Below are 24,292 nucleotides of genomic sequence, written 5' to 3' on the forward strand. Positions count from 1 at the left end.
CTCGTGCCACGCAATATCCCACAATGCCACTCTCCCGGAAGCGACGCCATTGCCCGTGATAAAAAAAAAAAAAGAGGCGTTCTCCTTTTTCCTCACTATATCCCACAAGCCCCTTCCCGGATGCGACGCTATTTTGCGTGACTGAAATGGCGTCCTGTATTTGCCTGCCTATGTCCTAGGATATGCCTCGAGAAACGCCACGTACCTCGTTATATTCCACAATCCCACTCCTCTGGGAGCGACGCCATTACCCGTAGCCAAAATAGCGTCCTCCGTATCTTACAATACACCTCGGAAAATGCCAAGTGCCTCGTTATATCCCACAATCCCTCTTCCCCGGAAGCGACGCCATTCTGCGTGAGAAGAATGGCGCCCTCCGCATGCCTCGCAATATCCCATAATACCCCTCGAATAATGACACCGCGCATGAGCAACATGGCGTTCCCTGCTTGCCTCGCTTTATCCCACTACACACCTCGAAAGATGCCATTGCGCATGCCCAAAATGGCGCCTTTCTCCTGCCTCGTTATATCCCACAACACCCCGGGAACGGTGCCACTGCGCATGCCCGCAATGGCGCCCTCCTCCTCGCCACAAAACGGCGCCCCCCACGCTGGGCGCTGCATCCCACAATGCCCAGCGGCCGCTCCCCGCCCGCATCCCGTCGTCCCCCGCGGCACCGCTCTCTCCGCGGTCCCCGCTGCCGTCGCCATGGTGAGTCCGCAGCCCCCAACGCCGCCATTGCCTCCCTTCCTGCCCCCGTTCGACCCCCGTCTCCTCCTGGTTCTGCCTCCCGTTCCACCCCCACCCCTCCCATCACGGCCCGCCCTCCCCGGCTGCCTTTTATTTCCCTTCTGCTGCATCCCAGTGCCGTCGCCGTCCTTTTCACTCCTCTGTAGTTCATCCCAATGCCCCCAGTTGCCTCCCAGTTCAGCTGCACCCCCCCCCCGGTGCCCTCACACCCCTCCCATCACCTCCCTTTCTGTCCCGCCGCCCTTCCATTTCCCCTCCATTAAATCCCACCGCCTCCCGGTCCGGCCTGCAGCCCCCCTTTATCCTCTCCCATCCATCCCCCGTTCTCCCTTCATCCCTCCCAGCACGGCCGTTTGAAGGTCCGCCCTCCGGACGCGGCCCGGCGCCGCCAACGGGAGGAGAAACTCCGCCTCTTTCGGGCCAACATGGCCGCCCTCCTGGAGAAGGTACCGATAGCCCGCTTCCGCCCTTCTCTGCCCTCAAGACCGACTTCCGCCCTTTTCTGATGCCATTCCGCTGTCATGTGCCCTCGCTTCCGCCCTTCTTTGACGCCATTTCCGGCTGAGTCCACTTCCGCCGTTTTTTGCGTCATTTCCGTTGCCTTGTGCCCTCACTTCCGCCCTTTATAGGCGCTATTTTTGCTGTCTTTACTTCCGCCTTTTCTGATGCCATTTCCGCTGGTTTGTGCCCTCACTTCCGCCCTTTATAGACACCATTTCCGCTTAATCTACTTCCGCCCTTTTTTGATGCCATTTCCGTTGCCGTGCGCCCTCACTTCTGCCCTTTTTTGACGCCATTTCCATTAACCGCACTTCCGCCTCTCTGTGACGCCACTTCCGCCCTCTCCCCACCGTACTTCCGGCCCAGGCGGGACGTTGCCGTGACGACGCGGAGCTGCTGACGCTGACGGCGGCGGTGCTGGAGGCGAACCCGGATGTGGGAACGGCCTGGAACGTCCGCAGGGCGGCGCTGCTGAGCAAGGGCGGGGATTGGTGAGGGGGCGGAGCAATGGGAGGGGAAATGGGGGAATGGGGGGGGATGTGGGGGCACTGGGCCATACTGGGGGCATTGGGATGGAGACTATGGGCACTGGGGTGGGGTTTGGGGGCACTGGGATGGCAGTAGGCTGGGATATGGGGCAATAGGGTGGGATATGGGGGCACTGGGCCATACTGGAGGCACTGGGATGGGGTCTATGGGCACTGGGGTGGGGTATGGGGGCAATAGGGTGAGATAAGGGAGTCTGGAGGACAGTGGGGTTGTTACTGGTGGGTACTGGTTGATACTGGTGCGTACCGGTGCAGGGTCCCGGATGAGCTGGGTTTTGTGGGGCGCTGCCTGGGGGTGAACCCCAAATCCTACGGCGCGTGGCACCACAGGGCCTGGGTGCTGAGATCCCATCCCGACCCCAAAAGCGAGGGTGGGGTCTGCGAGAGGCTGCTGGAGGCCGACCCCAGGAACTGTGAGATGTTGGGGGGGGTCGTGGGGGGGGGTCTGGGGTCCCGGGGGGGGGATTGGGGAGGCTTTTGGGGTATGGGGGGGGCTGGGTTGATCCCGTATCTCTATATGGGGTCTGAGGAGGAGTTTTGGGGTTCTGGGGGGGTAATGGGGGGGTTTGGGGGTCTTTGGGGTGGGGGGGGGATATATGGAGTCCATGGGGGGGGGTTGGGGTCCTGCGGGGGGATTTGGGGTGATCCCATACTTCTGTGTGGGGTTTGGGGGGGGAGATTTGGGGTCCTGGGGGGGGCGGGGGGGGGTCTTGTGGGGCAATGGGTGAAGCTACTGGGACATACTGGGAGCTACTGGGGTGCAGCGGGAGCTTTTGCGTCATACTGGGAGCTACTGGGAGAACTTTTGGGGCTCCCTTTTCCCCCCTGATCCCCTCAGGTTTGGGGTCGGGGGTCCCAAGCGTGTCGTCCCCTCCCCCCCCCCCCCTTTATTTGCAGTCCATGCCTGGGAGCACCGCCGGGTTTTGGGGTCTCCGGGACCCCCGGAAGCTGAGCTGAGTTTCGCTGCCGCTTTGCTGAGCCGGGATTTTTCCAACTTCTCCGCTTGGCATCACAGGGGGAGGATCCTGAGAGCGGCGGGGGGGGGGCTGCACCCCGAAAAGCTGCGGGGAGGTGGGGGAGGGGAGGGGGGAAATGGAGGGGGAGGGGGAGCGGAGACGGGGGGTTTGGGGGTTAAATGGGGGGGGAATGGGGTCTGAAATGGAGGAATTGGGGCTGAAATGGGGGCGATGGGGTTTAAAATGCAGGATGTGAAATCTAGTTTGGGGGGAATGGGGTGTAAGATGGGGGATATGGGGCTGAAATGGGGGCTATAGGGTCTAAAATGGGGTGTACGGGGTTTAAATGGGGGATATGGGGTGTAAAGTGGGGGGATTGGGGCTGAAATGGAGAATATGGGGACTAAATGGGGAAAAATGGGCTCTAAATGGGGATATGGGGTCTAAAATGGGGGTTGTGGGGCTGGAATGGGGGCAGTGGGCCCTAAATGGGGAAATATAGGCCCAAAGTGGCCCCAAATCCCCCCATCTCCCCCCGAGCCCCCATTAAAACCTTCCCCCAGCTCTCTGCAACCCCCCCCATCCCCCCCCCAATCCAATCCCTCGAAGACCCCCGTAAGCCCCTCCCCAAATCCCCATCCCCACCCCCCCCCTTCTCTCCCCCGGTGGCCCCACAGCCCCCCTTGCCCCAAATCCCCGTTTCTGACCCCAAAGCAGAGCTGGCTTTGGTGCAGAGCGCCGTCTTCACCGACCCCCAGGATCACAGCCCCTGGGTTTACCTGCGCTGCCTCCTGGCCGGCGGTGAGCAGCAGATGTGGGGCGTCTGTGGGGTGCCCTATGGGAGGGGGTCTCTATGGGGTGCCCTATGGGGTGGTTCTATTTGGAGGAGAATCTCTATGGGGTGGTCCTGTTTGAGGGGGGTTCCTATGGGAGAGGTCTCTATGGGGTGCCCTATTTGGGGGGGGGTCTCTATGGGGTGCCTGTGGGGTGCCTGTGGGGTGGCCTATTTGGGGGGGGGTCTCTATGGGGTGGCCTATGGGGTGCCCTATTTGGGGTCTCTATGGGGTGCCTGTGGGGTATCCTATTTGGGGGGTTCCTATGGGGTGCTTGTGGGGTGCCCTATAGGGTGGCCCTATTTGGGGGCTGTCTATGGCAGAAGTTTCTATGAGGTGCCCTATTGGGGGTGGGTCTCTATGGGGTGCCCTATAGGGTGCTCCTATTTGAGGGGGGTGTCTATGGGGTGGTCCTATAGAGTGGCTCTATGGGGTTCCATTGTTCCTATGGGGTCCTGCTGTTCCTCTGGGGTCCCTCTGGGGTCCCTATGGGGTGCTGACGTCCCCGTTGCCCCCCAGCATCCCCCCCTCCCCGCGTGGTCGGGCTGCACGTGGACATGGAGGACGGGGCTGTGAGCGTCACCTTCTCAAGGGCCGTCGGGGTGAGACGTGGGGTGATTTGGGGTCAGCGGGGGGGTTGGGGTGAGCGCCTTTGGGTGCCCCAAAATGGGGACCTGGGGGGGCACTGGGGGCACACTGGGGACGTTGGGAGCCCTGTAGGGTTGCTGTGGGGTCTGTGGGGGGCTGTGGGGGCATTGGGAGCCCTATAGGGTCGCTGTGGGGTCTGTGGGGTGACGATGGGGGGCTGTGGGGCCACATGGAGGCAATGGGATCCCAATGGGGCCGCAGTGGGGCACCCATGGGCCCCCTATAGGGTCAGTGGAGAGGCAGCGGGACCCCACGTGACCCGCAGTGCTGCCCCCCCACAGACCCCCCCCCAGCTGACCCTACAGAGCCGACCTTTGACCCCGTGGAGCTCCGCCCAGCGCCGCCGCCGCCCCTCCCACACCTGGGTACGGCCTGGGGGGGGGGGGGGTTAAAAGGATGAGGGGGGCGTGGCTTGGTGGAAATGGGCGTGGCCTCATCCTGTGTGCCCCGCCCACAGCTGTGCCCGCTGCCTCCCGACATGGCCACACCCACTGCAGAGCGGGAGCCAATCAGAGCGGCTTGGAGCCACGGCTCCGCCCACGGGGAGGTGACGCTCTGTCCTAAAGGTTGGTCACACCCCCTTTTTTCTCCTCCCCCTTTGACCACGCCCATCTCATTTGCATGGCGCTAATTAGGCTCCTTGCAGGGGAGAAGGAGGCGTGGTGGGCGGAGCCTGCAGTGCCACAGGAGCTCTTCTGGTAAGCCACGCCCACTCTGACCCGTAACCACGCCCCTTGCATCAAGCCACGCCCGCTTTGCCATATGACCACGCCCCTTCAAAGCCACGCCCATTTAACTGCCCTGCCCGCCTCTTTCTAACAAACTCCACCCCGTGTCACAAACCACGCCCACTTTGCGCCTCTCCCAAGCCACGCCCCCTTTCCCCACTCATTATACGCAGCCGTCCTTCTAAGCCCCGCCCCTTATGCAAAAGTCCACTGCGCTGGCCACGCCCCTTGATCTTAGTCTTGCCCTTTTATGTAAAAGCGCTGTCTATAAGCTCCGCCCACTTCCGGTTTCTTCCTTTAACTGCCACCACCTTGTGGCTGGGAGGGCACGCATTAGGCCCCGCCCCTTCCTCCCGTAGGCCGGAAGTGGGCGTGGCCGATCGGGCGGTGCTTGAGGAGCTGCTGGGCGCCTGCAGGGAGCTGCTGGAGTTGGAGCCGCGCAGCCGGGGTGACTTCCGGGTCACGTGACTGAGCCGGGGGGGGGTTCAGCTGACCTCGGGGTGACTGAGCGGCCGTTGGGGGCGATTGGGGTCAATGGGATCCCAATGGAGGCACTGTGGGGTCTATGGGGCGACATATGGGGTCAGCTGACCCCAGGTGCGATCATGTGACCGTGCGTCATGTGACCAGGCTGCCTGCTGACCCTGCTGCTCCTGCTGGCCGCCATCGACCCCCTGGGCCATGAGGAGGAAATGCGGCGCTGCCTGCGGGCCCTGCAGGTGGGCGGGGCTTAGCGAGGGGGGCGTGGCTACGTGAGAAGGGGGCGTGGCATAATGTACTCCCGCCCACTCAGGAGGTGGACCCTCTGCGGATTGGCTTCGTGGCAGACATGGCCTCGAGGGCGGAGCTTGCGCTGGCGCTGCTGAGGGAGGGAGCGGAGCCTGAGGAGCTCCGCCTACCCGGGAAGGTGATTGGACAGGGCTTAAAAGGGGGGGCGGGCCGGGAGTGGGCGGGGTCTAAAGAGTGGGATTTAAAGGAGCAGCACCGTGTGTGAGGTGCAAGGGTGGGGTCTCCTAATAGGGTGGGGCGGGGGGGCTGTGGGGGGGCAATATGGGGTCTATGGGGTGATTTGAGGGGCTATGGGGGCACATTGGGGTCATTGGGATCCCAATGGGGTCGATGCGGAGACATTGGGGTGACTCCAAGCACCCATTGGGCGGGGGAGGGAGGAGGAAAATAAATGGGTGAGGGGGCGTGGCTTGCAACAGAAGTCCCGCCCCATTTGGACAAAGCCCCGCCCCCCCAGGGTCTGACATCGCTGCCCCTATTGGAGCGCCTGGGCTCCGTCACCCTGCTGGATGTGGGGGGCAACGCCTTGCAGGGGCTGCCCCAAACTTTGGGGGCAATGAGGAGGCTGCAGGTGGGTCACGTGACTGCGGGGGAGTGAACTGGGGGAAACTGGGAGGACTGGGAGGCGTTAATGGGGCCGCTGGGAGGACTGGGAGGAGTTAACGGGAGGACTGGGAGGGCTGGGAATGGAGGGACTGGGGGATACTGGGAGGACTGGGGGGTATTGGGAGGTCTGGGAGGAGTTGATGGGGGCACTGGGAGGGGTTAATGGGAGGACTGGGAGCATTGGGAGCGGTTGATGGAGGGACTGGGAGGACCCAGAGGAGGTTACTGGGCAGACTGGGAGTGCTGGGCTGGCTGGTGGGCGTGGCCATGAGAGTCCCCACCCCCTCGGTGCAGGTGCTGGACGTGTCGCGCAATCAGATCGCGACGCTGCAGGGAGTCCCGCCCCTCCCGCGGCTGCGTGAGCTGCGATTGGATGGCAACCGTAAGATAAGGGCGGGGCTTAAGGGCGCTGTTAAGGGAAAGGGGTGGGTCTTAGGGGGAGGGGGCGTGTCCAGGAGCTGGGGGTGAGGCCTCGGGGCTCTGTTGAGCTGAAGAGGCGGGGCTTAGAGCTTTGGGGCGGAGCTTATGGATAGGGGTGTGGTTAAGAGCTTGGGGGTGGGGCTTATGGTTATTATAGACGTAAGGGGTGGGGCCAGAAGCTTGGGGGTGGGGCTTAGGGTGATTAATGGTGAGGGGCGGGGCTTAGAGATGTTGGGGCGGGGCCAGGATCTTGGGGGTGGGGCTTATGGATCCGGCAAATGGCAGGGGGAGGGGTTGGAATTTGGGGGCGGGGTCTGGAGCTTGGGGGCGGGGCTTTGAGGTAAGGGGGCAGACCCCGCTGATTTGGCCCCTCCCCCAGCCATAAGCCACGCCCCCGCCCTGGCCCCATTGGCTGACTTCCCCCGCCTGTCTGTCCTGGGATTGGCTGAGACACCGTTGGCCGCCGCTCCTGACGCCTCCGCCCGATTGGCTGAGCTTCTCCCCCGCGTCACCGTCGTCCTCTCCTGATTGGATGGTGCCGTTTGCTCCGCTCTTCCTCCGGATACGGGGCTTCAATAAACTGCTGTCACGTGGTCGCTTGGCTCCGCCCCTTCCTTACGCCATCGCCGACCGACCGGTTCTGCAAAATAGTGAGCCGCTCACCCGCCCTGCCAAATAGTGAGCTCGCAGCCCTTCCCTGTAGCCACACCTTTGCCTAATAGTGAGCCACAGCCCCTCCCTGTAGGGGAAGTTGCGAAAGTGTGACCGAGGTCACCCTGCCAGAAAGTGACCCATCGCTTCAGACCTATTTAGGTTTCCTTGCCACATAGTGAGCCTTACCATAAAAGGAGCCGTTGCTCCTTGCCAGATAAGGAGCCAGTGCTCCATCTTCCTGCACCCCTGCCACATAGGGAGCCACTGCCCCACCCCATAGGAGTTCCTCTTGCCACAAAATGATCCCCAGGTCGGCCCAACTGGATTTCCTTGCCAGATCGCACGCACCTGCCAGAAAGAGAGCCATTGCTCCGTCCCATAGCAACCCCTTGCCGTATACTGGTCTGTAGACCCTTGCCACATTGTGAGCCTTCTCCCCACCCTTAGGGCTTCCTATTGCCACATACAGAGCCACCGCTCTGCCCCATTGAGTCCCTCCTGCCAGAAAGTGAGCCGTCCCTCCCATTCAGACCTTGCCACATAGTGAGCCGCCGCCCCGCCCCATAGGCTTCCTCTTGCAACATAGTGAGCTGCAACCAAGCGTGGGGCAACGGAGGGGGGCGGGGCTAATGTACACCACGCCCCCTTCCTCTCTCGAGCCACGCCCCCTTCCCTAAAGCCACGGGCACCAGTGAGAGGAGGGCACTGGGAGCACTGGGAGCACTGGGAGAGGTAATAGGGGCACTGGGAGGGGTTAGCGGGGTTACTGGGAGCACTGGGAGGAGGGAGCTGGGGGGCACTGGGAGCACTGGGAGGGGTTAATGGGATCACTGGGAGGACTGGGAGGACCCAGAGGGGCTTACTGGGCAAACTGGGAGGACTGGGAGGAGTGATTGGGAAGACTGGGAGGATTCAGAGGGGGTTACTGGGCAAACTGGGAGCACTGGGAGAGGAGAACTGAAGTTGCTGGGAGGACCTCGTGGTGGATACTGGGCAACTGGGAGCACTGGGAGCACTGGGATGGGTGACTGGGAGGACTGGGAGGAATCAGAGGGGGTTACTGGGAGAACTGGGGTGACTGGGAGGATTCGGAGGGGTGACTGGGAGCACTGGGAGCACTGGGAGGGGGAACTGGGAGGACTCAGAAGGGTTACTGGGAGGACTGGGGGAATTGGGAGGGGGAATTGGGAGGACTGGGAGGACTGGGAGGATTCAGAGGGAGTTACTGGGAGAACTGGGAGGAATGACTGGGAGGACTGGGAGCACTGGGAGGGGTTACTGGGAGGACCTCGTGGTGGATACTGGGCAAACTGGGAGGACCCAGAGGGTTACTGGGACTTAGTGGGAGGGGAGGCGGTTTGATTTACTGGGAGTTACTGGGAGCACTGGGGGGGGGGTTTACTGGGGGTCAGTGGGAGGGCCGCTGGAGCCTTACTGGGAGCACTGGGAGGGGGCGGCGGGCGGACTGGGGGAACTGGTCTGGCGGGGGGAGCGGCTCGGGCGGGCCTGGACCAGTGAGCCTGAGGGACTGGGAGGGACTGGGAGGGACTGGGAGGAACTGGGAGGGGCAATGGGGCTGCATTGGGACCGTGCTGGGGGGGGGGGGGGTTATACTGGGGGTAACTGGGCTATACTGGGAGGAACTGGGGGGGGGTTGGGGGCGTACTGGGGGAATACTGGGCTGTACTGGGCGGATACTGGCTTGTACCGGGAGGAACTGGGAGGTAACTGGGCTATACTGGGAGGAACTGGGGGGGGGTTGGGGGTGTACTGGGGGTTTACTGGGCTATACTGGGCTGTACTGGGTGGATACTGGCTTGTACCAGGAGGAACTGGGGGGTAACTGGGCTGTACTGGGGGAAACTGGGGGGAATATGGGGAGTAACTGGGGTTTCCTGGGCTGTACTGGGGGCATACTGGGGTGTTACTGGGCCATACTGGTCCCTACTGGTCTTTACTGGTCCTACTGGTCCCTACTGGTCCATACCAGTCCATACCAGTCCCTACTGGTCCTTACTGGTCTGTACTCATAGTGGTCCATACTGGTCCATACTGGTCTGTACTCATACTGGTACATTCCAATCCCTACCAGTCCCATACTGCTCCCTACTGCTCTCTACTGGTCCATACTGGTGCACACCGGTGCATACTGGTCCCTACCAGTCCCATACTGGTGCATACCGGTGCATACTTGTCCCTACTGCTCCATACTGGTGCATACTGGTGCATACTGGTGCATTCTGGTCTATACTGGTTCCTACTGGTCCCATATTGGTCCCTACTGCTCCCTACTGCTCCCTAGTGCTCCCTACTGGTGCATACTGGTGCGTACTGGTCCGTACTGGTCCCTACTGCTCCATACCAGCCCTATATACTGCTCCCTACTGGTGCATACTGGTGCATACTGGTCCCTACTGCTCCATACTGGTCCATACCAGCCCCATATACTGCTCCCTACTGCTCCCTACCGGTGCATACTGGTGCATACTGGTGCGTACTGGTCCCTACTGCTCCATACTGGTCCATACTGGTCCATACCAGCCCCATATACTGCTCCCTACTGCTCCCTACTGGTGCATACTGGCCCGTACTGCTCCCTACTGCTCCCTACCGGTGCATACCGGTGCATACTGGTGCATACTGGTGCATACTGGTGCATACCGGTCCCTCAGGTCATGCCGGACGCCGACCCCCGCCTGGACCCGGGCCGTTGGGCCGCCGCCAGTTTCCACCTGCGGGGGTCTCCATCCCCAGCGCCCCCCCCCAGGCCCCGCTCCTCCTTCTGGCGCCGCCTGGGCGGGTGCTGCGGGTGCTGCGGGTGCTGCCGACGAGGCCGCGACGACTGGGACCCCCCCCCAGGAGAGGTGCCGGGACGGAGACCCCCCCAAGCTTTGAGGCCTGGTGAGTTTTTTGGTTTTTTTTTTTCGGGGCGAAAAAATTGGATTTAAGGCAAAAAAAAAACCACCAAAAAATGGGATTTCGGGGAGGAAAATGACGGTTTCGGGGCTCCCCGGAGGTAAGAAATGGGGTTTTTAAGGCTGGGTTTGGGGCTGGGGGGGGGTCTTTCGTTCTGCTCCCCCCCCCTACTATCCCACGTCCTCATTTTGGGGTAAAAAGTGCCGTTTTTTTGGCAAAACTGCTAAATTTGGGGTGAAAACCGGCGCTTTCGGCCTCGTGAGGATAGAAATGTCGGTTTCGAGGCCCCCCAAAAGGGTGTTTTTAGGATTTTCAACCCTTTATGGGGGGCAATTTGAGGGATCGAAGCTCCACCATCCCCGATATCGGCCCCCCCCACCCTGATTTTGGGGTAAAAAGTGCAGTTTTGGGGTCGGAATGGTTAATTTTGAGGCAAAACCCGCCAATTTCTGTCTCACAATGACACAAATGTCGGTTTCGAGGCCCCCCAAAGGGGTCGTTTTGGGGGTTTTTATAAATGAACGGGATTTAAGACCCCAATATTCCTCTTCAATGTCCTCATTTTGGGGTAAAAAGTGCCAATTTTGGGGTAAAAAGTGCCATTTTGGGGTCAGAACTGGTGATTTTGGGGCAAAAATCACAGTTTTCAGTCACTCAGTGACAGAAATGTCGGTTTCGAGGCCCCCTAAAAGGGCTATTTTGGGTTTTTTTTGTAAATTAATGGCATTTAAGGCCCCCCAATATCCTCGTTTTGGGGTAAGAAGTGCCATTTTAGGGACAAAACTGCCATTTTGGGGTCAAAACTGCCAATTTTGGGGCAAAAAACCCCCATTTCGCTCCCACTATGCCCAAAATGTCGGTTTCAAGCCTCCCCATAAGGCCATTTTGGGGGATTTTCACCCTTTTAAAGGACAAAAGTGAGGATTTTGACCCCCCCAGCCCCATTTTGGGCTGAAATCTCCCTTTTTGGGGCTCAATTTTGGGGTGAACCCACCCCCCTTTCGCTCCCGCTATGCCCAAAATGTCGGTTTCAAGCGCCCCCCAAAAGCCATTTCCCTATATTTTCACCCTCCCAAAAGGGAATCGAAGCCCCCCCCCCCCCAGGCCATTTTTGGGGTCAAATCCTCCGTTTTTGGGGTCTCACCGCCCCCCTCTCCCCCCACCCCCAAGGCCTCCTGGTCCCCCGAGGTTTGGTTGTGGGTTCAAAGGCCGACCGCATCGCCCACCACACGGCCGACTTCTCCTCCCCCATCATGGTGGTCCGTAGGGGGCAGCCCTTCCACCTCAGGGTCCTCCTGCCCCGGCCCTTCGACCCCGACGACGACAGCCTCTGCGTGGAGCTGCTGCTGGGTTAATTAGCGTTAATTAAGGGGTTTCGGGGGGGGGGGGTGGGGGAGGGGGGGGGTTGATGATGGCGGTGGTGGGAAGAGGGGTGAGGGGGGGGATATGGGGGTTGTGGGGGGATATGGGGGGGTGTGGAGTGGGGATGGGGCTGTTAATTGGTTAATTAAGGGGTGGGGGGGTTAATTAAGGGGTGTGGAGGGGAAATGAGGGGGATGTGGGGGGTATATGGGGGATAATGGGAGGGATATGCGGGGATATGGGGGAATATGGGGGGGTGGAGTGGGGATGGGGCTGTTAATTGGTTAATTAAGGGACGGGGTGTTAATTAGGGGGTGTGTGGGGGGAATGAGGGGGATGTGGGGGGTATATGGGGGATAATGGGGGGGATATGGGGGGTTATGGGGGGATATGGGGGATATGGGGAGGTGGAGTGGGGATGGGGCTGTTAATTGGTTAATTAAGGGACGGGGGTGTTAATTGGGGGTGTGTGTGGGGGCAATGGGGGCCGCTGTGACGTCACAGGTGGGCGTGTCCCCCCCCCAGGCCCCACCCCCCAGGTGGCCAAAGGCACCCACGTGCTCATCCCATTGGGCGAATCCTCGGCCACGGATTGGACGGCGGAACGGGAAGAGGAAGGGGAAGGGGAGGAGCCAACCGGAAGTCCCGCCCTCCGGCTCCGCCTCTCGTCCCCTCCGGACGCTCCTATTGGTCGATATCGAATGAGCGTCAAAACCAGGACGGGAGCCGGGGAATTCGGGGCGCCGTTCAGTGATGGCAACGACGTCGTCGTGCTGTTCAACCCCTGGTGCGAGGGTGAGGATTTGGGGGAAAAAACGGGGGAATTGGGCAATTTGGGGGGGAGGGTGCGGGGTTTGGGGGGAAATGGGGGATTTTGGGGGGGAAAGTCAGGGATTTTGGGGGGAAAGTTGGGGAATTGGGGGGAAAATGGGGGTTTTGGGGGGAAAGTTGGGGATTTGGGGGGGAAAGTTGGGGAATTGGGGGGAAAATGGGGGATTTGGGGGAAATAGGGATTTTGGGGAGGAAAGTCGGGGATTTTGGGGGGAAAATGGGGGTTTTGGGGGGAAAGTTGGGGATTTGGGGGGAAATGGGGGTTTTGGGGGGAAAGTTGGGGATTTGAGGGGAAAATGGGGGATTTTGGGGGGGAAAATGGGGGATATGGTGGGAAATGGGGATTTTGGGGGAAAAATGTTTTTTTGGGGGGGGGGAAATGGGGAGTTGGGTAATTTGGGGGGGGAATGGGATTTGGGGCAATTTGGGTGGAAAAAGGAGGATTTGCGGGGGGAGAAATGGGAAAGTTGGACAATTTGGGGGGTAAAGGGGGTTTGGGGTGAAAAATGTGGGGTTTTGGGGAGAAAATGGGGAATTTGGGGGGGTTTGGGGGTGGAAAAGTGGGGAATTTGGGCAATTTGGGGGAAAAATGAGGATTTTTGGGGGGGTTGGAGGAGGAGATGGGGGAAATAGGGCAAAAAATGGGGATTTGGGGGTGAAAAATGGGGAAATTGGGGCAAAAGTGGGAATTGGAGTAATGTGGGGCTGAAAATGTGGAATTTGGGGCATTTTGGGGAGAAAAAAATGGGTACTTTGGGCAGCTTTGGGTGAAAATGTGCATTTTTGGGTGAAAAATGGGGAATTTGGGGTAAAAAACGGGGATTTGGGGCAACATGGGGGGGAAAATGGGGGATTTGGGGAGAAAAAAACGAGGATTTGAGGAAAAAAATGGGAATTCAGGTCAAAAATGGGGATTTTGGGGTGGAAAAAGGGGATTTAGAGGCAAAAAATGGGGATTTTAGGGTGGAAAGTGGGGATTTAGGGGCAAAAAATGAAAATTTTGGGCAATTTGGGGCAGAAAATGGGGAAATAGGGGGGAAATAAGGGGGGAATTGGGGCATTTCGGGGTAAAAAGTGACGATTTTGGGTCTCCCCGACCCCAAATTGGGGTAAAATTTGCCCATTTTGGGGCCTTTTTGAAGAAAAACAGGGATTTTTTGGTCTGCGTCTGACCCAAATCTGCTTCTTTTTGGTGTTTTCTCCCCCAAATCCTGTGCAGAGGACGGGGTGTACATGGAGCAAATTAACGACCTTAATGAGTACGTCCTTAACGAGACCGGGCGCATCTTCTATGGGACGGAGGAGCAGATCGCAGAGAGGTCGTGGAATTATGGGCAGGTACCCAAAATCCCCCAAACTCACCCCAAAATGGGGGGAGGGAAAATGCGGGGGGTTGGCCCCAGCATGGGGGGAATTGGCCCCAAAATGTGGAGGTTTGACCCCAAAATTTGGAGGTTTCGCCTCAAAATGTAAAGTTTTGGGTCTGAAAATGTGAAGATTTGACCCCAGAATTTGAAGGTTTGACCCCAAATTTCAAAGGTTTGACCCCACAATTTGAAGTTTTGGGTCTGAAAATGTGGAGATTTGAACCCAAAATTTGAAAGTTAGGCCCCAAAATTTGGAGATTTGACCCCAAAACTCGGGGGTTTGGCGCCAAAATTCCAAGATTTGAGCCCAAAATGTGGAGGTTTGACCCCAAAATTTGAAGGTTTGGGCCTAAGATGTTTGGGGTGGTTAATTTTGGGGTGAATTTTGGGTTTTTTGGGGTCAGAAATTTGTTTTTTTTTTTTTATGACGGATGGGGGCTGGCTTGAGGCCTACAAAATTTGGGGTGAATTTTGGGGATTTTGGGTCAGAAATTTGGGTTTTATTGGGTGAGAAATTCAGGTTTTTTTATGATAGCCACAGGGGGAGGTTTGGGGTCTATGAATTTTGGGGTCAATTTGAAGCATTTTGGGTCAGAAATTTGGATTTTTTGGGGTCAGAAATTTGGGGTGTTTATGACAAATGCAGGGGTGGAAATTTTGGGGGATTTTGGGGCAAATTCAGGGTTTTTTGGGTCAGAAATTTGGGGTTTTTGGTGCTGGATGGCCGGGCAGTTTTGGGATGTGAATTTTGGGGTAAATTTGTTTTTTTTTTGGCTCAAAAATTTGGGGTTTTGGGGTCAGAAATTTGGGCTTTTTGGGCCTTTTGTGATGGATGGGGGGTGGTTTGGGGCCTGTGGATTTTGGGGTGAATTTGAGGCATTTTGGGTCAGAAATTTGTGGTTTTGGGGTCAGAAATTTGTTTTTTTTTTTATGATGGACGCAGGGGGCTTTTAGGGTGTAAACTTGTGTGATTTTGGGGTAAATTTGGGGTTTTTTGGCTCAAAAATTTGGGGTTTTGGGGTCAGAAATTTGGGCTTTTGGGGCCTTTTGTGAGGGATGGGGGGTGGTTTGAGGCCTGTGGATTTCGGGTCAAATTTGGTTTTTTTTTGGGTCAGAACTTTGGGTTTTTTTTGGCCGGGAGTTTTGAGATGTGAATTTTGGGATAAATTCGGGGTTTTTTGGGTCAGTTTGACGCAGGGGTTCTGGACGCCTGCTTGGCCATTTTGGACCGGCGCCGGATGCCCCACAGCGCGCGAGGAGACCCTGTGATGGTGGCGAGGGTCGTGTCGGCCATGGTGAGGATTTGGGGCGAAAAAGGGCGATTTTGGGCAAATCGGGGGTGGGGGGAGGGGCTGGGGGGGACTTGGGGGCATTTTGGGGTGGGGTTGGGGTTTTTTGGGGTGTTTTTTGGGGGGGAGTTGGGGGGATTTGGGGGGCGTTGATAAAAGGAGGTTTGGGGGATTTGGGGCTTTTTTTTGGATTTTTAGGGATTTTGGGGGGGATTTTTTTGGATTTTCAGGGATTTTTCAGATATTTGGGGGATTTTGGGGGGAATTTTGGGGGGATTTTTTTATTTTTTTTGAGATTTTTTGGGATTTTGGGGTAATTTTTTGATTTCTTGGGGGATTCTTGGGGGTTTTTTTTGGATCTTTGGAGGATTTTTAGGGTTTTTTTAGGGATTTTTGGGGATTTTGAGGGGATTTTTTGGACATTTTTGGGGGATGTTTGGAGATTTTTTTTTTAATTTTATTTTTAGGGATTTTTGGGGATTTTTTTTTATCTTTAGGGATTTTATTTTTAGGTAGTTTTGGGGATTTTTTGAATTTTTAGGGATTTTTTCGGATATGTTTGGGATTTTGGGGGAATTTTGAGGGGATTTTTTTTTTTTTTTACATTTTTTGGGATTTGGGGGGATTTTTTCAATTTTTGGGGGATATTTTAGGATCTTTGGGGGATTTTTAGGGTTTTTTTTAGAGATTTTTAGGGAATTTTGGGGGGATGTTTGGAGATTTGGGTTTTTATTTTATTTTTAGGGATTTTTTAGATATTTTGGGGCTTTTTGGGGGGAGCATTTTTGGGGGATTTTTTGAATTTTGCGGGATTTTGGGGGATTTTTTTATTTTTAGGGATTTTTGGGGATTTGGGGAAATTTTTTGGATTTTCAGGCATTTTTCGGTATTTTTGGGGGATTTTTAGGATTTTGGGGTGTTTTTTGGGTGTTTTTTGGGTATTTTGGGGGCGTTTGGGAAGGACATTGGAATATTTTTGGGGCTGGGGGGCATTTTGGGGTAGTTTCGGTGTATTTTGTGGTATTTTGGGGGCATTTGGGGTGTTTGGGGGTCTTTGGGGGGTATTTTCGGGGTATTTTGGGGCTGTTTTGTGGAATTTCGGGGCACTTTGGGCTGTTTGTGGGTATTTTTGCTGTATTTTGGGGCACTTTGGGGTATTTTGAGGCGTTTTGTGGCCTTTTGGGGCTGTTTGTGGGTATTTTCGCTGTATTTTGGGGCACTTTGGGGGCATTTTGAGGCGTTCTGTGGCCTTTCGGGGCTGTTTGTGGGTATTTTGGGAACGTCTGGGGGGATTCGGGGATATTTTGGGACATTTTGGGGATGTTTTTGGGGGCGTTTTGGCGTATTTTGAAGGTGTTTAGTGGCGTTGGAGGGCAATTTCACGGGGCTTCGCCTCCACCCCACAACCCCGGCTCTCCTGCCCCCCATTTCCCACCCCACAGGTGAACTCCCTGGACGACAACGGGGTTCTGGTGGGGAACTGGACGGGGGATTACACGCAGGGCACCAACCCTTCGGCCTGGGCCGGATCCGTGGAGATCCTACGCGCCTACCATCGCGGCGGAGCCCCGGTCAGATACGGCCAGTGCTGGGTGTTCGCCGGCGTCGTCACCACCGGTAACGAGGGGGGCTGGGGGGCTCTGTGGGGTCTCTGTGGGGTCCCTATGGGTCTCTTTGGGTCCCCATGCGTCTCTATGGGTCTCTATGGGTCCCTATGGGGTCTCTATGGGTCTCTATGGGTCCCTATGGGGTCACTGTGGGTCTCTATGGGTCTCTGTGGGTGCCTATGGGTCTCTATGGGTCTCTATGGATCTCTATGGGTCCCTATGGGTCCAATAGGTCTCTATGGGTCTCTATGGGTCCCTATGGGTCCCTATGGGTCTCTATGGGTCTCTGTGGGTCCCCATGGGTCTCTATGGGTCTCTATGGGGGCCTTATGGATCCCTATGGGGCTCTATGGGTCCCTATGGGGTCTCTGTGGGTCACTATGGGTCTTTATGGTGTCTTTATGGGTCTCTATGGGTCTTTATGGTGTCCCTATGGGTCTCTATGGGTCTCTATGGTGTCTCTATGGTGTCTCTATGGGGGGCTATGGATCTCTATGGGAGTCCTATTGGATTGTATGTGTCCCTATGGGTCTCTATGGGGTCTCTTTGGGTCTCTATGTGTCTCTATGGTCTCTCTATGGGTCTCTGTGGGGTCTCTGTGGGTCCCTATGTGTCCCTATGGGTCTCTATGGGTCTCTATGGCTCCCCTACCTGCTCTCTATGGTTTCTCCATGTCTCTCTATGCTATTTCTATGCTACCTCTATGGTACGTCCCCGGTCTCTCTACGGTCTCTCTACACCCAGCTTCTCTTTTTGGTCGTGCTCCCCCTGGCGGCGGCTGACGGTAACGCGACTGCGCAGTGCTGCGCTGCCTGGGGATCCCGACGCGCACGGTGACCAACTACAACTCGGCGCACGACACCGACGTCTCCCTGACCACCGACATCTACTTCGACGAGAACATGAAGCCTCTGGAGCGCCTCAACACCGACTCCGTCTGGTACCGACCCACGGGGGCACCTGGGGACGCCTGGGACCCATAGGGAGCCGCGGGGACCCATAGGGAGCCATAGGGAGCCATTGGGACACATGGGGACCCATAGGGACCCATAGGGACACATAGGGAGCCATTGGGAGCCATAGGGAGACATTGGGTCCTATAGGGACACATAGGGAGCCATTGGGACACATAGGGACACATGGGGACCCATAGGGACACATAGGGAGCCATTGGGACACATAGAGCCCCATAGAAACCCATAGGGACCCATAGAGACAACATAAAGACCCATAGAGCCCCATAGGGACCCCGTAGTGCTCCATCGATTCCCATAGAGCCCCATAAAGCCCCATAGAGACCCATAGAGGCAACATAAAGCCCCATAGAGACCCACAGAGGCAACATAAAGACCCATAGAGACCCATAGGGACCCATAGAGCCCCATAGGCCCCCCATAGGACTCCCAGCCCCCCATAACCACCCCCACCCCCCCAGGAACTTCCACGTGTGGAACGACTGCTGGATGCGGCGCCCAGATCTGCCCAGCGGCTACGATGGCTGGCAGGTGGTGGATGCGACCCCACAGGAGACCAGCAGCGGTGCGGCGCTGGGAGCACTGGGTTATACTGGGAGCACTGGGAGCACTGGGTTATACTGGTTATACTGGGAGCGCTGCGAGCACTGGCTGTACTGGGTGTACTGGGAGGGTTGGATAGGTTGGGATGGGTTGGAGTGGTTCATACTGGGTTATACTGGTCTATACTGGTCCATACTGGATTATACTGGGTTGGACTGGTTGGGACTGGGTTGAATTGGTTGGTAGTGGTTGGGATGGGTTGGACTGGTTTATACTGGGTTATATTGGTCCGTACTGGGTATTACTGGTTCATACTGGGTTGGACTGGCTTATAGTGCGTTATACTGGTCTATGCTGGGCTGGACTGGTTTATACTGGGTTATACTGGTTGGGACTGGCTTGGAGTGTTTGAGATGGACCGTGATTGGTTTATAGTGGTCTACACTGGGTTATACTGGGGTGGGCTGGTCCTTCCTTGTTTCTAGCGGTCGGTGCCGGTCCGTACTGGTGTATACTGGTTTATACTGGTCCGTACTGGTGCGCGCAGGGCTGTTCTGCTGCGGGCCGTGCTCAGTGACAGCGGTGCGGAACGGGGAGGTGTTCCTGAAATACGACACCGCCTTCGTCTTCGCGGAGGTGGGCGGGGCTTAGAGGGGGCGGGGCTTAGAGGGGCGGGCTTGCTGAATGGCTGGGCTTGATGGAGGGGCGGAGTTTAAAGGAAGGGTGGAGCTAAAGGGGTGGGGCTTAACGGAGCGTGCCTTTAAAGGGCGGGGCTTGTGGGAAGGGGCGGGGCTTAAAGGGTGGGGGTGACAGGAGAGGGGGCGGGGCTTTAAAATGGGCTGTGCTTAAAAGTGGGCGGGGTTTAAATGGAGGGGAGGGGCTTAATAAAGGGTGGTGTTTATATGAGAGGCGGGGCTAAAGGCAGGGGCGGGGCTTAAAGTGAGCTGGTCTTAAAGGGGCTGGGCTTAAATGGAAAGGGGTGGGACTTAAAGGGGAGCTGGGCTTAAAGGGGGCGGGGTTTGAAGGAAGGGGTGGGGCTTGTCTTAAAGGGGCCACACTTTGAATTCAAGGGGCGGGGCTTAATCCAATGGGGGCGCCGTTTACGGCAAGGGGGCGGGGCTTCTCTTAAAGGGGCCGTGCTTTACACCAAGGGGGCGTGGCTCGACACAGAGGGGGGGCGTGGCTTCTCTTAAAGGGGCCACGCCTCACCTCAAAGCGATCCTCCCCCGGGGGTTTCGGTTAACGAGTCACGGCGCTAACGAGGCCCTGCTCATTAAGGTGAACAGCGACAAGGTGTATTGGCAGCGGAAGGGCAACGGCGCCTTCGCCATCGTCCACGTGGAGGAAGGAGCCATCGGGCGCCGCATCAGCACCGTGGGGCCGCGCTCGGCCGCCCGCATCGACATCACGCACCTCTACAAGCACCCCGAGGGTCCGCAGCAGCCCCCAAGGGACCCCCATAGCGCCCCCTAGGGACTCCTAATGAACCCCCGTAGCAGCCATTATGGGACCCCAAGGGACCCCCTATGGACCCTTATGGGAACCCCATAGCGCCCCCTATGGGGCTCCTAATGAACCCCCATAGCAGCCCCTATGGGACCCCCTATGGACCCTTATGGGAACCCCATAGCGCTCCCTATGGGACCCCCATGGGACCCACTGTGCCCCATAGGACCCCATATAGGACCCTTATGAGATCCCCTATGGGACCCCAAGGGACCCTTATGGGATCCCCATAGGATCCCATGGGATTTACTGCGCCCCATCGCACCCCATAGGATCCCCAATGGCACCCCATAGCATGGACCCCACTGACCCCAAACCCCATTGACCCACTGACCCCAAACCCCACAACCGTTGACTTCTGACCCCATAACCTTGACCCACTGACCCATAGGCCCCAAACCACGACCCCATTGACCCCAAACCCCACAACCATTGAACCCAAGACCCCATAACCTTGACCCATTGACCCCGAGACCCCACACCACGACCCCATTGACCCCAAGACCCCACACCACGTCCCCATTGACCCCAAACCCCACAACCATTGACCCCAAGACCCCATAACCTTGACCCATTGACCCCAAGACCTTACAACCATTGACTTCTCACCCCATAACTTTGACCCACTGACCCCAAGACCCCACACCACGACCCCCCCCAGACCCCAAACCCCACAACCATTGACCCCAAACCTCCCCCCTCCAGGCTCCGACGCCGAACGCTCCGCCGTCTCCACCGCCACATCCCACGGTTCCCGACCCCGAGCCCGCGGCCCCACACCTTCGGGGGAATTAACGCTGACTTTGGGGTCGGGACCGGCCGTAGCCGGGGCGGAATTGGATTTATGGGTGAAAGTCCGAAATTCCGGCTCGGAATCTCGCAGCCTCCGCTTCCGGTTGTCCCTTTGCTCCCTTCGTTACACCGGCGTTTCGGCGCCGCCCTTCAGGCAGGAGCAGCACCGCAGGGTGGTGGAAGCAGGGGGAGGTGAGGGGGGGAGGCACCCCAAAAACCCCCAACTCTGCTCCTATAGGGTGGGGGGGGACGCCGGGACCCCATAGTGGCACCCCAAGACCCCATAGTGGCACCCTATAGGGTTTGTGGGACCCCCAAGGGGATGTGGGGACACCGGGACCCCTTAGTGGGACCCCAAGACCCCATAGAGGCGCCCTATAGGGTTTGTGGGACCCCCAAGGGGATGTGGGGTCACTGGGACCCCTAAGTGACACACCAAAAACCCCCAACTCTGCTCCTATAGGGTGGGGAGGGACGCCGGGACCCCATAGTGGCACCTTATAGGGTTTGTGGGACCCCCAAGGGCCACTGGGACCCCATAGTGGGACCCCAAGACCCCATAGAGGCACCCCTAGGAAATATGGGATCCCTTGGCTCCCCCCATTGACCCCTTGAATCCCCCATTGCCCCCCCATCTCCCCCCAATTCCCCCCATTGACCCCCCTGGGCCCCCCCTCCCCACCATCCCCCCCCCATCTCCCCCCATCTTCCATTTCTGCCCCCCACCACCCATTTCTGCCCCCCCATCTCCCCCCATTGACCCCCATCTCCCACCACCACCCATTTCTGCCCCCCACCACCCATTTCTGACCCCCATCTCTCCCCATCTTCCCCCATTGACCCCCATTGACCCCCATCTCCCACCACCACCCATTTCTGCCCCCCATCTCCCATTTCTGACCCCCATCTCCCTTTTCTGCCCCCCATCTCCCCCCATCTCCCACCACCACCCATTTCTGCCCCCCACCACCCATTTCTGACCCCCATCTCTCCCCATCTTCCCCCATTGACCCCCATTGACCCCCATCTCCCCCCACCACCCATTTCTGCCCCCCATCTCCCATTTCTGACCCCCGTCTCCCATTTCTGACCCCCGTCTCCCATTTCTGCCCCCCCTCCCACCCATTCCTGCCCCCCATCTCCCCCCATCTCCCCCCCCCAGACGAGGAGGTCCGCATGGCCGTCCCGTACCCCGACTACTCCCCCCACGTGGGCTCCCAGGCTGGGCTGCGGCTGACGGCGTCGGTGACGGCGGAGGAGACGGGGGAGGTGGCGGCCAAAGAGCTGCGCCTGCGCCTCAGCACCCCCGACCTCGGCATGACGGTACGGCGGCCCTCGGCACCCATGGGTGCCGCTCCGGGTGCCCGACGTGACGCCCTTGGGTGCCCCTCATGGGTCCCTTGGGTCTCCTCCGGGTCCCTTGGCTGCCTCCATGGGTCCCTCGGGTGCCTCCTTGGGTGCCCCATGTCTCCCTTGGGTGCTCTATGGGTCCCTTGGGTGCCCTGTGTCTCCCTCGAGTGCCTCCATTGCCTCCATGGGCCCTTGGGTGCCCCTCATGGGTCCCTTGGGTGCCCTGTGGGTCCCTTGGGTGCCCCATTGGGTCCCTTGGGTGCCCTGTGGGTCCCTTGGGTGCCCCATTGGTCCCTTGGGTGCCCTGTGTCTCCCTTGGGTGTCTCCATGGGCCCTTGGGTGCCCCTCATGGGTCCCTTGGGTGCCCTGTGGGTCTCTTGGCTGCCTCCATGGGTCCCTCGGGTGCCTCCTTGGGTGCCCTGTGTCTCCCTTGGGTCCCCCATGGGTCCCTTGGGTGCCCTGTGTCTCCCTCGAGTGCCTCCATTGCCTCCATGGGCCCTTGGGTGCCCCTCATGGGTCCCTTGGGTGCCCTGTGGGTCCCTTGGGTGCCCCATTGGGTCCCTTGGGTGCCCTGTGTCTCCCTTGGGTGTCTCCATGGGCCCTTGGGTGCCCCTCATGGGTCCCTTGGGTGCCCTGTGGGTCTCTTGGCTGCCTCCATGGGTCCCTCGGGTGCCTCCTTGGGTGCCCCGTGTCTCCCTTGGGTGCTCTATGGGTCCCTTGGGTGCCCTGTGTCTCCCTTGGGTGCTCCTCATGGCTCCCTTGGGTCTCCTCCGGGTCCCTTGGGTGCCCCTCATGGGTCCCTTGGGTGCCCTGTGTCTCCCTTGGGTCCCCCATGGGTCCCTTAGGTGCCCCATTGGGCATAACTCAGCCCCACAACCCAACCCCATAACTGAGCCCCACAACCCCATAAACCCACCCCCACAACCTGACCCCCCCCAACCCCCCTCCCCCCCGCTGTTTTTCTGCCCCACAGCTGCTGGGTCCCGCAGTTGTAGGTCAGGAGGTTTCGGTTCAGATCCTCTTCCGGAATCCGCTGCCCCAAAAGCTGACGGGGGCGGAGCTTCGCATGGAGGGGGCGGGGATTTCCTGCCCCGCATCCGTCAGCGTCGGGTGGGGACCAATAGCGGGCCTTGGGGGGCGGGGCTGGGCATATAGGGGACCAATGGGGGGGGATTTGGGGGCGGGGCTTGGTACGGAGGGGGCGGGGCTTGGCATGGAGAGGATCAATGGGGGCAGTGGGGTTCCTATGGGGACCAATTGGGGGAGTTGGGGGTGGGGCTTCGTATGGAGGGGGCGGGGCTAAGCATGGGGGCGGAGCTTGACATGGAGGGGGCCAATGGGGGCCAGCTGGGGGTCCTATGGGGACCAATTAGGGGTTTGGGGGTGGGGCTCGGCATGGAGGAGACCAATGGGAGGCAGCTGGGGGTCCTATGGGGACCAATGGGTGGTGGCGGCCATCTTGTTGCTGGCCATCTTGGGTTTGGGTGGCTGCCTTAGGTTTGGGCAGCCACGTTGGATGGGGTCAGCCATCTTGGTGGCAGCCATGTTGGGTGATGGTGGCCATCTTGGATTTGGGCGGCCATCTTGGGTTTGGGCAGCCATCTTGTTGGCAGCCATCTTGTCCCCCTCCCCACCCGCAATGCTGACCCATTTCCCCCCTCAGCACGGTGGCCCCGGAGCAGACGCTGCGACTCCGTCAGCCTGTGGTTCCGCTCCGTGCCGGGCGTCGTCGTTTGGTGGCCGCCATGGAAAGCGCCCAGCTGGGCCCGGTGCACGGAGAGCTTCAGTTCGACGCCGTCCCCGGACCCGATGGGGACAACGTGGAGGGGAGCGGGGAATCCAACGGCAGGAGGAGGAGGAGGGGGAGGCGCCGGGGGGCGAGGGCGGGGGGGAGCACCGGGGGGTGAAATGGGGGGGGTGGGGGTGGGTTGGAATGGACTGGGAGGGGGTTGGAGTCACTGGGATGGACTGGGGAGAGAATGGAGTCAATGGGATGGACTGGGGGGGGGCTGGGACTTACTGGGATGGACTGGGAGCGGATTGGAGTCAATGGGATGGACTGGGGGGGGGACTGGGATGGACCTGGGGTTGGAATGGAATGGATTTGGGGGGACTGGGAGAGACTGGGACGGACTGGGAGTGGATTGGAGTCAATGGGACGGACTTGGGGGAGACTGGGAGGGACTGGGATATACTGGGATGGACGTGGGGAGACTGGGAAGGACTGGGGGGCACTGGGGGGCACTGGGACGGTGGTTTTGTGATACTGAGAGCGCTGGGATTAAACGTTCCGTCATACTGGGAGCACTGGGGGCGACG

The 24,292-nt window shown here is 58.7% G+C and overlaps 3 protein-coding genes and 1 long non-coding RNA gene across 6 annotated transcripts; 2 read left to right on the forward strand and 2 right to left on the reverse strand.

Moving 5' to 3' along the window:
- The first annotated feature begins 409 nt into the window (after positions 1-409).
- Positions 410-7,378, forward strand: RABGGTA (Rab geranylgeranyltransferase subunit alpha). Of its 2 annotated transcripts, none has more exons than XM_085215279.1 (16): positions 410-714; positions 1,098-1,199; positions 1,621-1,745; positions 2,058-2,215; positions 2,700-2,873; positions 3,473-3,559; positions 4,111-4,193; positions 4,521-4,604; positions 4,697-4,805; positions 4,886-4,937; positions 5,327-5,415; positions 5,598-5,686; positions 5,761-5,874; positions 6,214-6,327; positions 6,657-6,744; positions 7,162-7,378. In XM_085215279.1, the coding sequence occupies exons 1-16, from the start codon at positions 415-417 to the stop codon at positions 7,308-7,310; spliced, it is 1,917 nt and encodes a 638-aa protein (XP_085071405.1). In that variant the 5' UTR covers positions 410-414; the 3' UTR covers positions 7,311-7,378. The 2 variants fall into 2 exon arrangements, with proteins under 2 accessions (XP_085071405.1, XP_085071406.1); XM_085215280.1 differs by having other exon boundaries at positions 3,476-3,559.
- Positions 5,196-7,924, reverse strand: LOC146541935 (uncharacterized). The gene is made up of 2 exons (XR_014880805.1): positions 7,623-7,924; positions 5,196-7,422 (listed from the first exon to the last, which is right to left on the reverse strand). It is a non-coding gene; the product is annotated as an uncharacterized LOC146541935 (long non-coding RNA).
- TGM1 (transglutaminase 1) lies at positions 7,328-23,880 on the forward strand. 2 transcript variants are annotated; one of them, XM_085215278.1, is made up of 15 exons: positions 7,328-7,460; positions 10,109-10,337; positions 11,523-11,702; positions 12,240-12,509; positions 13,765-13,883; positions 15,100-15,207; positions 16,644-16,818; positions 17,610-17,748; positions 18,244-18,347; positions 18,873-18,961; positions 19,604-19,757; positions 20,537-20,815; positions 21,786-21,946; positions 22,947-23,083; positions 23,637-23,880. In XM_085215278.1, the coding sequence occupies exons 2-15, from the start codon at positions 10,112-10,114 to the stop codon at positions 23,878-23,880; spliced, it is 2,385 nt and encodes a 794-aa protein (XP_085071404.1). In that variant the 5' UTR covers positions 7,328-7,460; positions 10,109-10,111. The 2 variants fall into 2 exon arrangements, with proteins under 2 accessions (XP_085071404.1, XP_085071403.1); XM_085215277.1 differs by lacking the exon at positions 7,328-7,460 and adding an exon at positions 8,041-8,168.
- On the reverse strand, positions 15,953-16,629 carry LOC146541937 (uncharacterized). Its single transcript, XM_085215285.1, is given in 2 exon segments — positions 15,953-16,267; positions 16,270-16,629. Coding segments are annotated over 2 exon segments (675 nt in total).
- Positions 23,881-24,292: the final 412 nt, after the last annotated feature.

This window comes from Meleagris gallopavo, unplaced genomic scaffold (assembly GCF_905368555.1).
Source record: "Meleagris gallopavo unplaced genomic scaffold, MGAL_WU_HG_1.1 scaffold_13, whole genome shotgun sequence".
Taxonomy (NCBI): domain Eukaryota; kingdom Metazoa; phylum Chordata; class Aves; order Galliformes; family Phasianidae; genus Meleagris; species Meleagris gallopavo.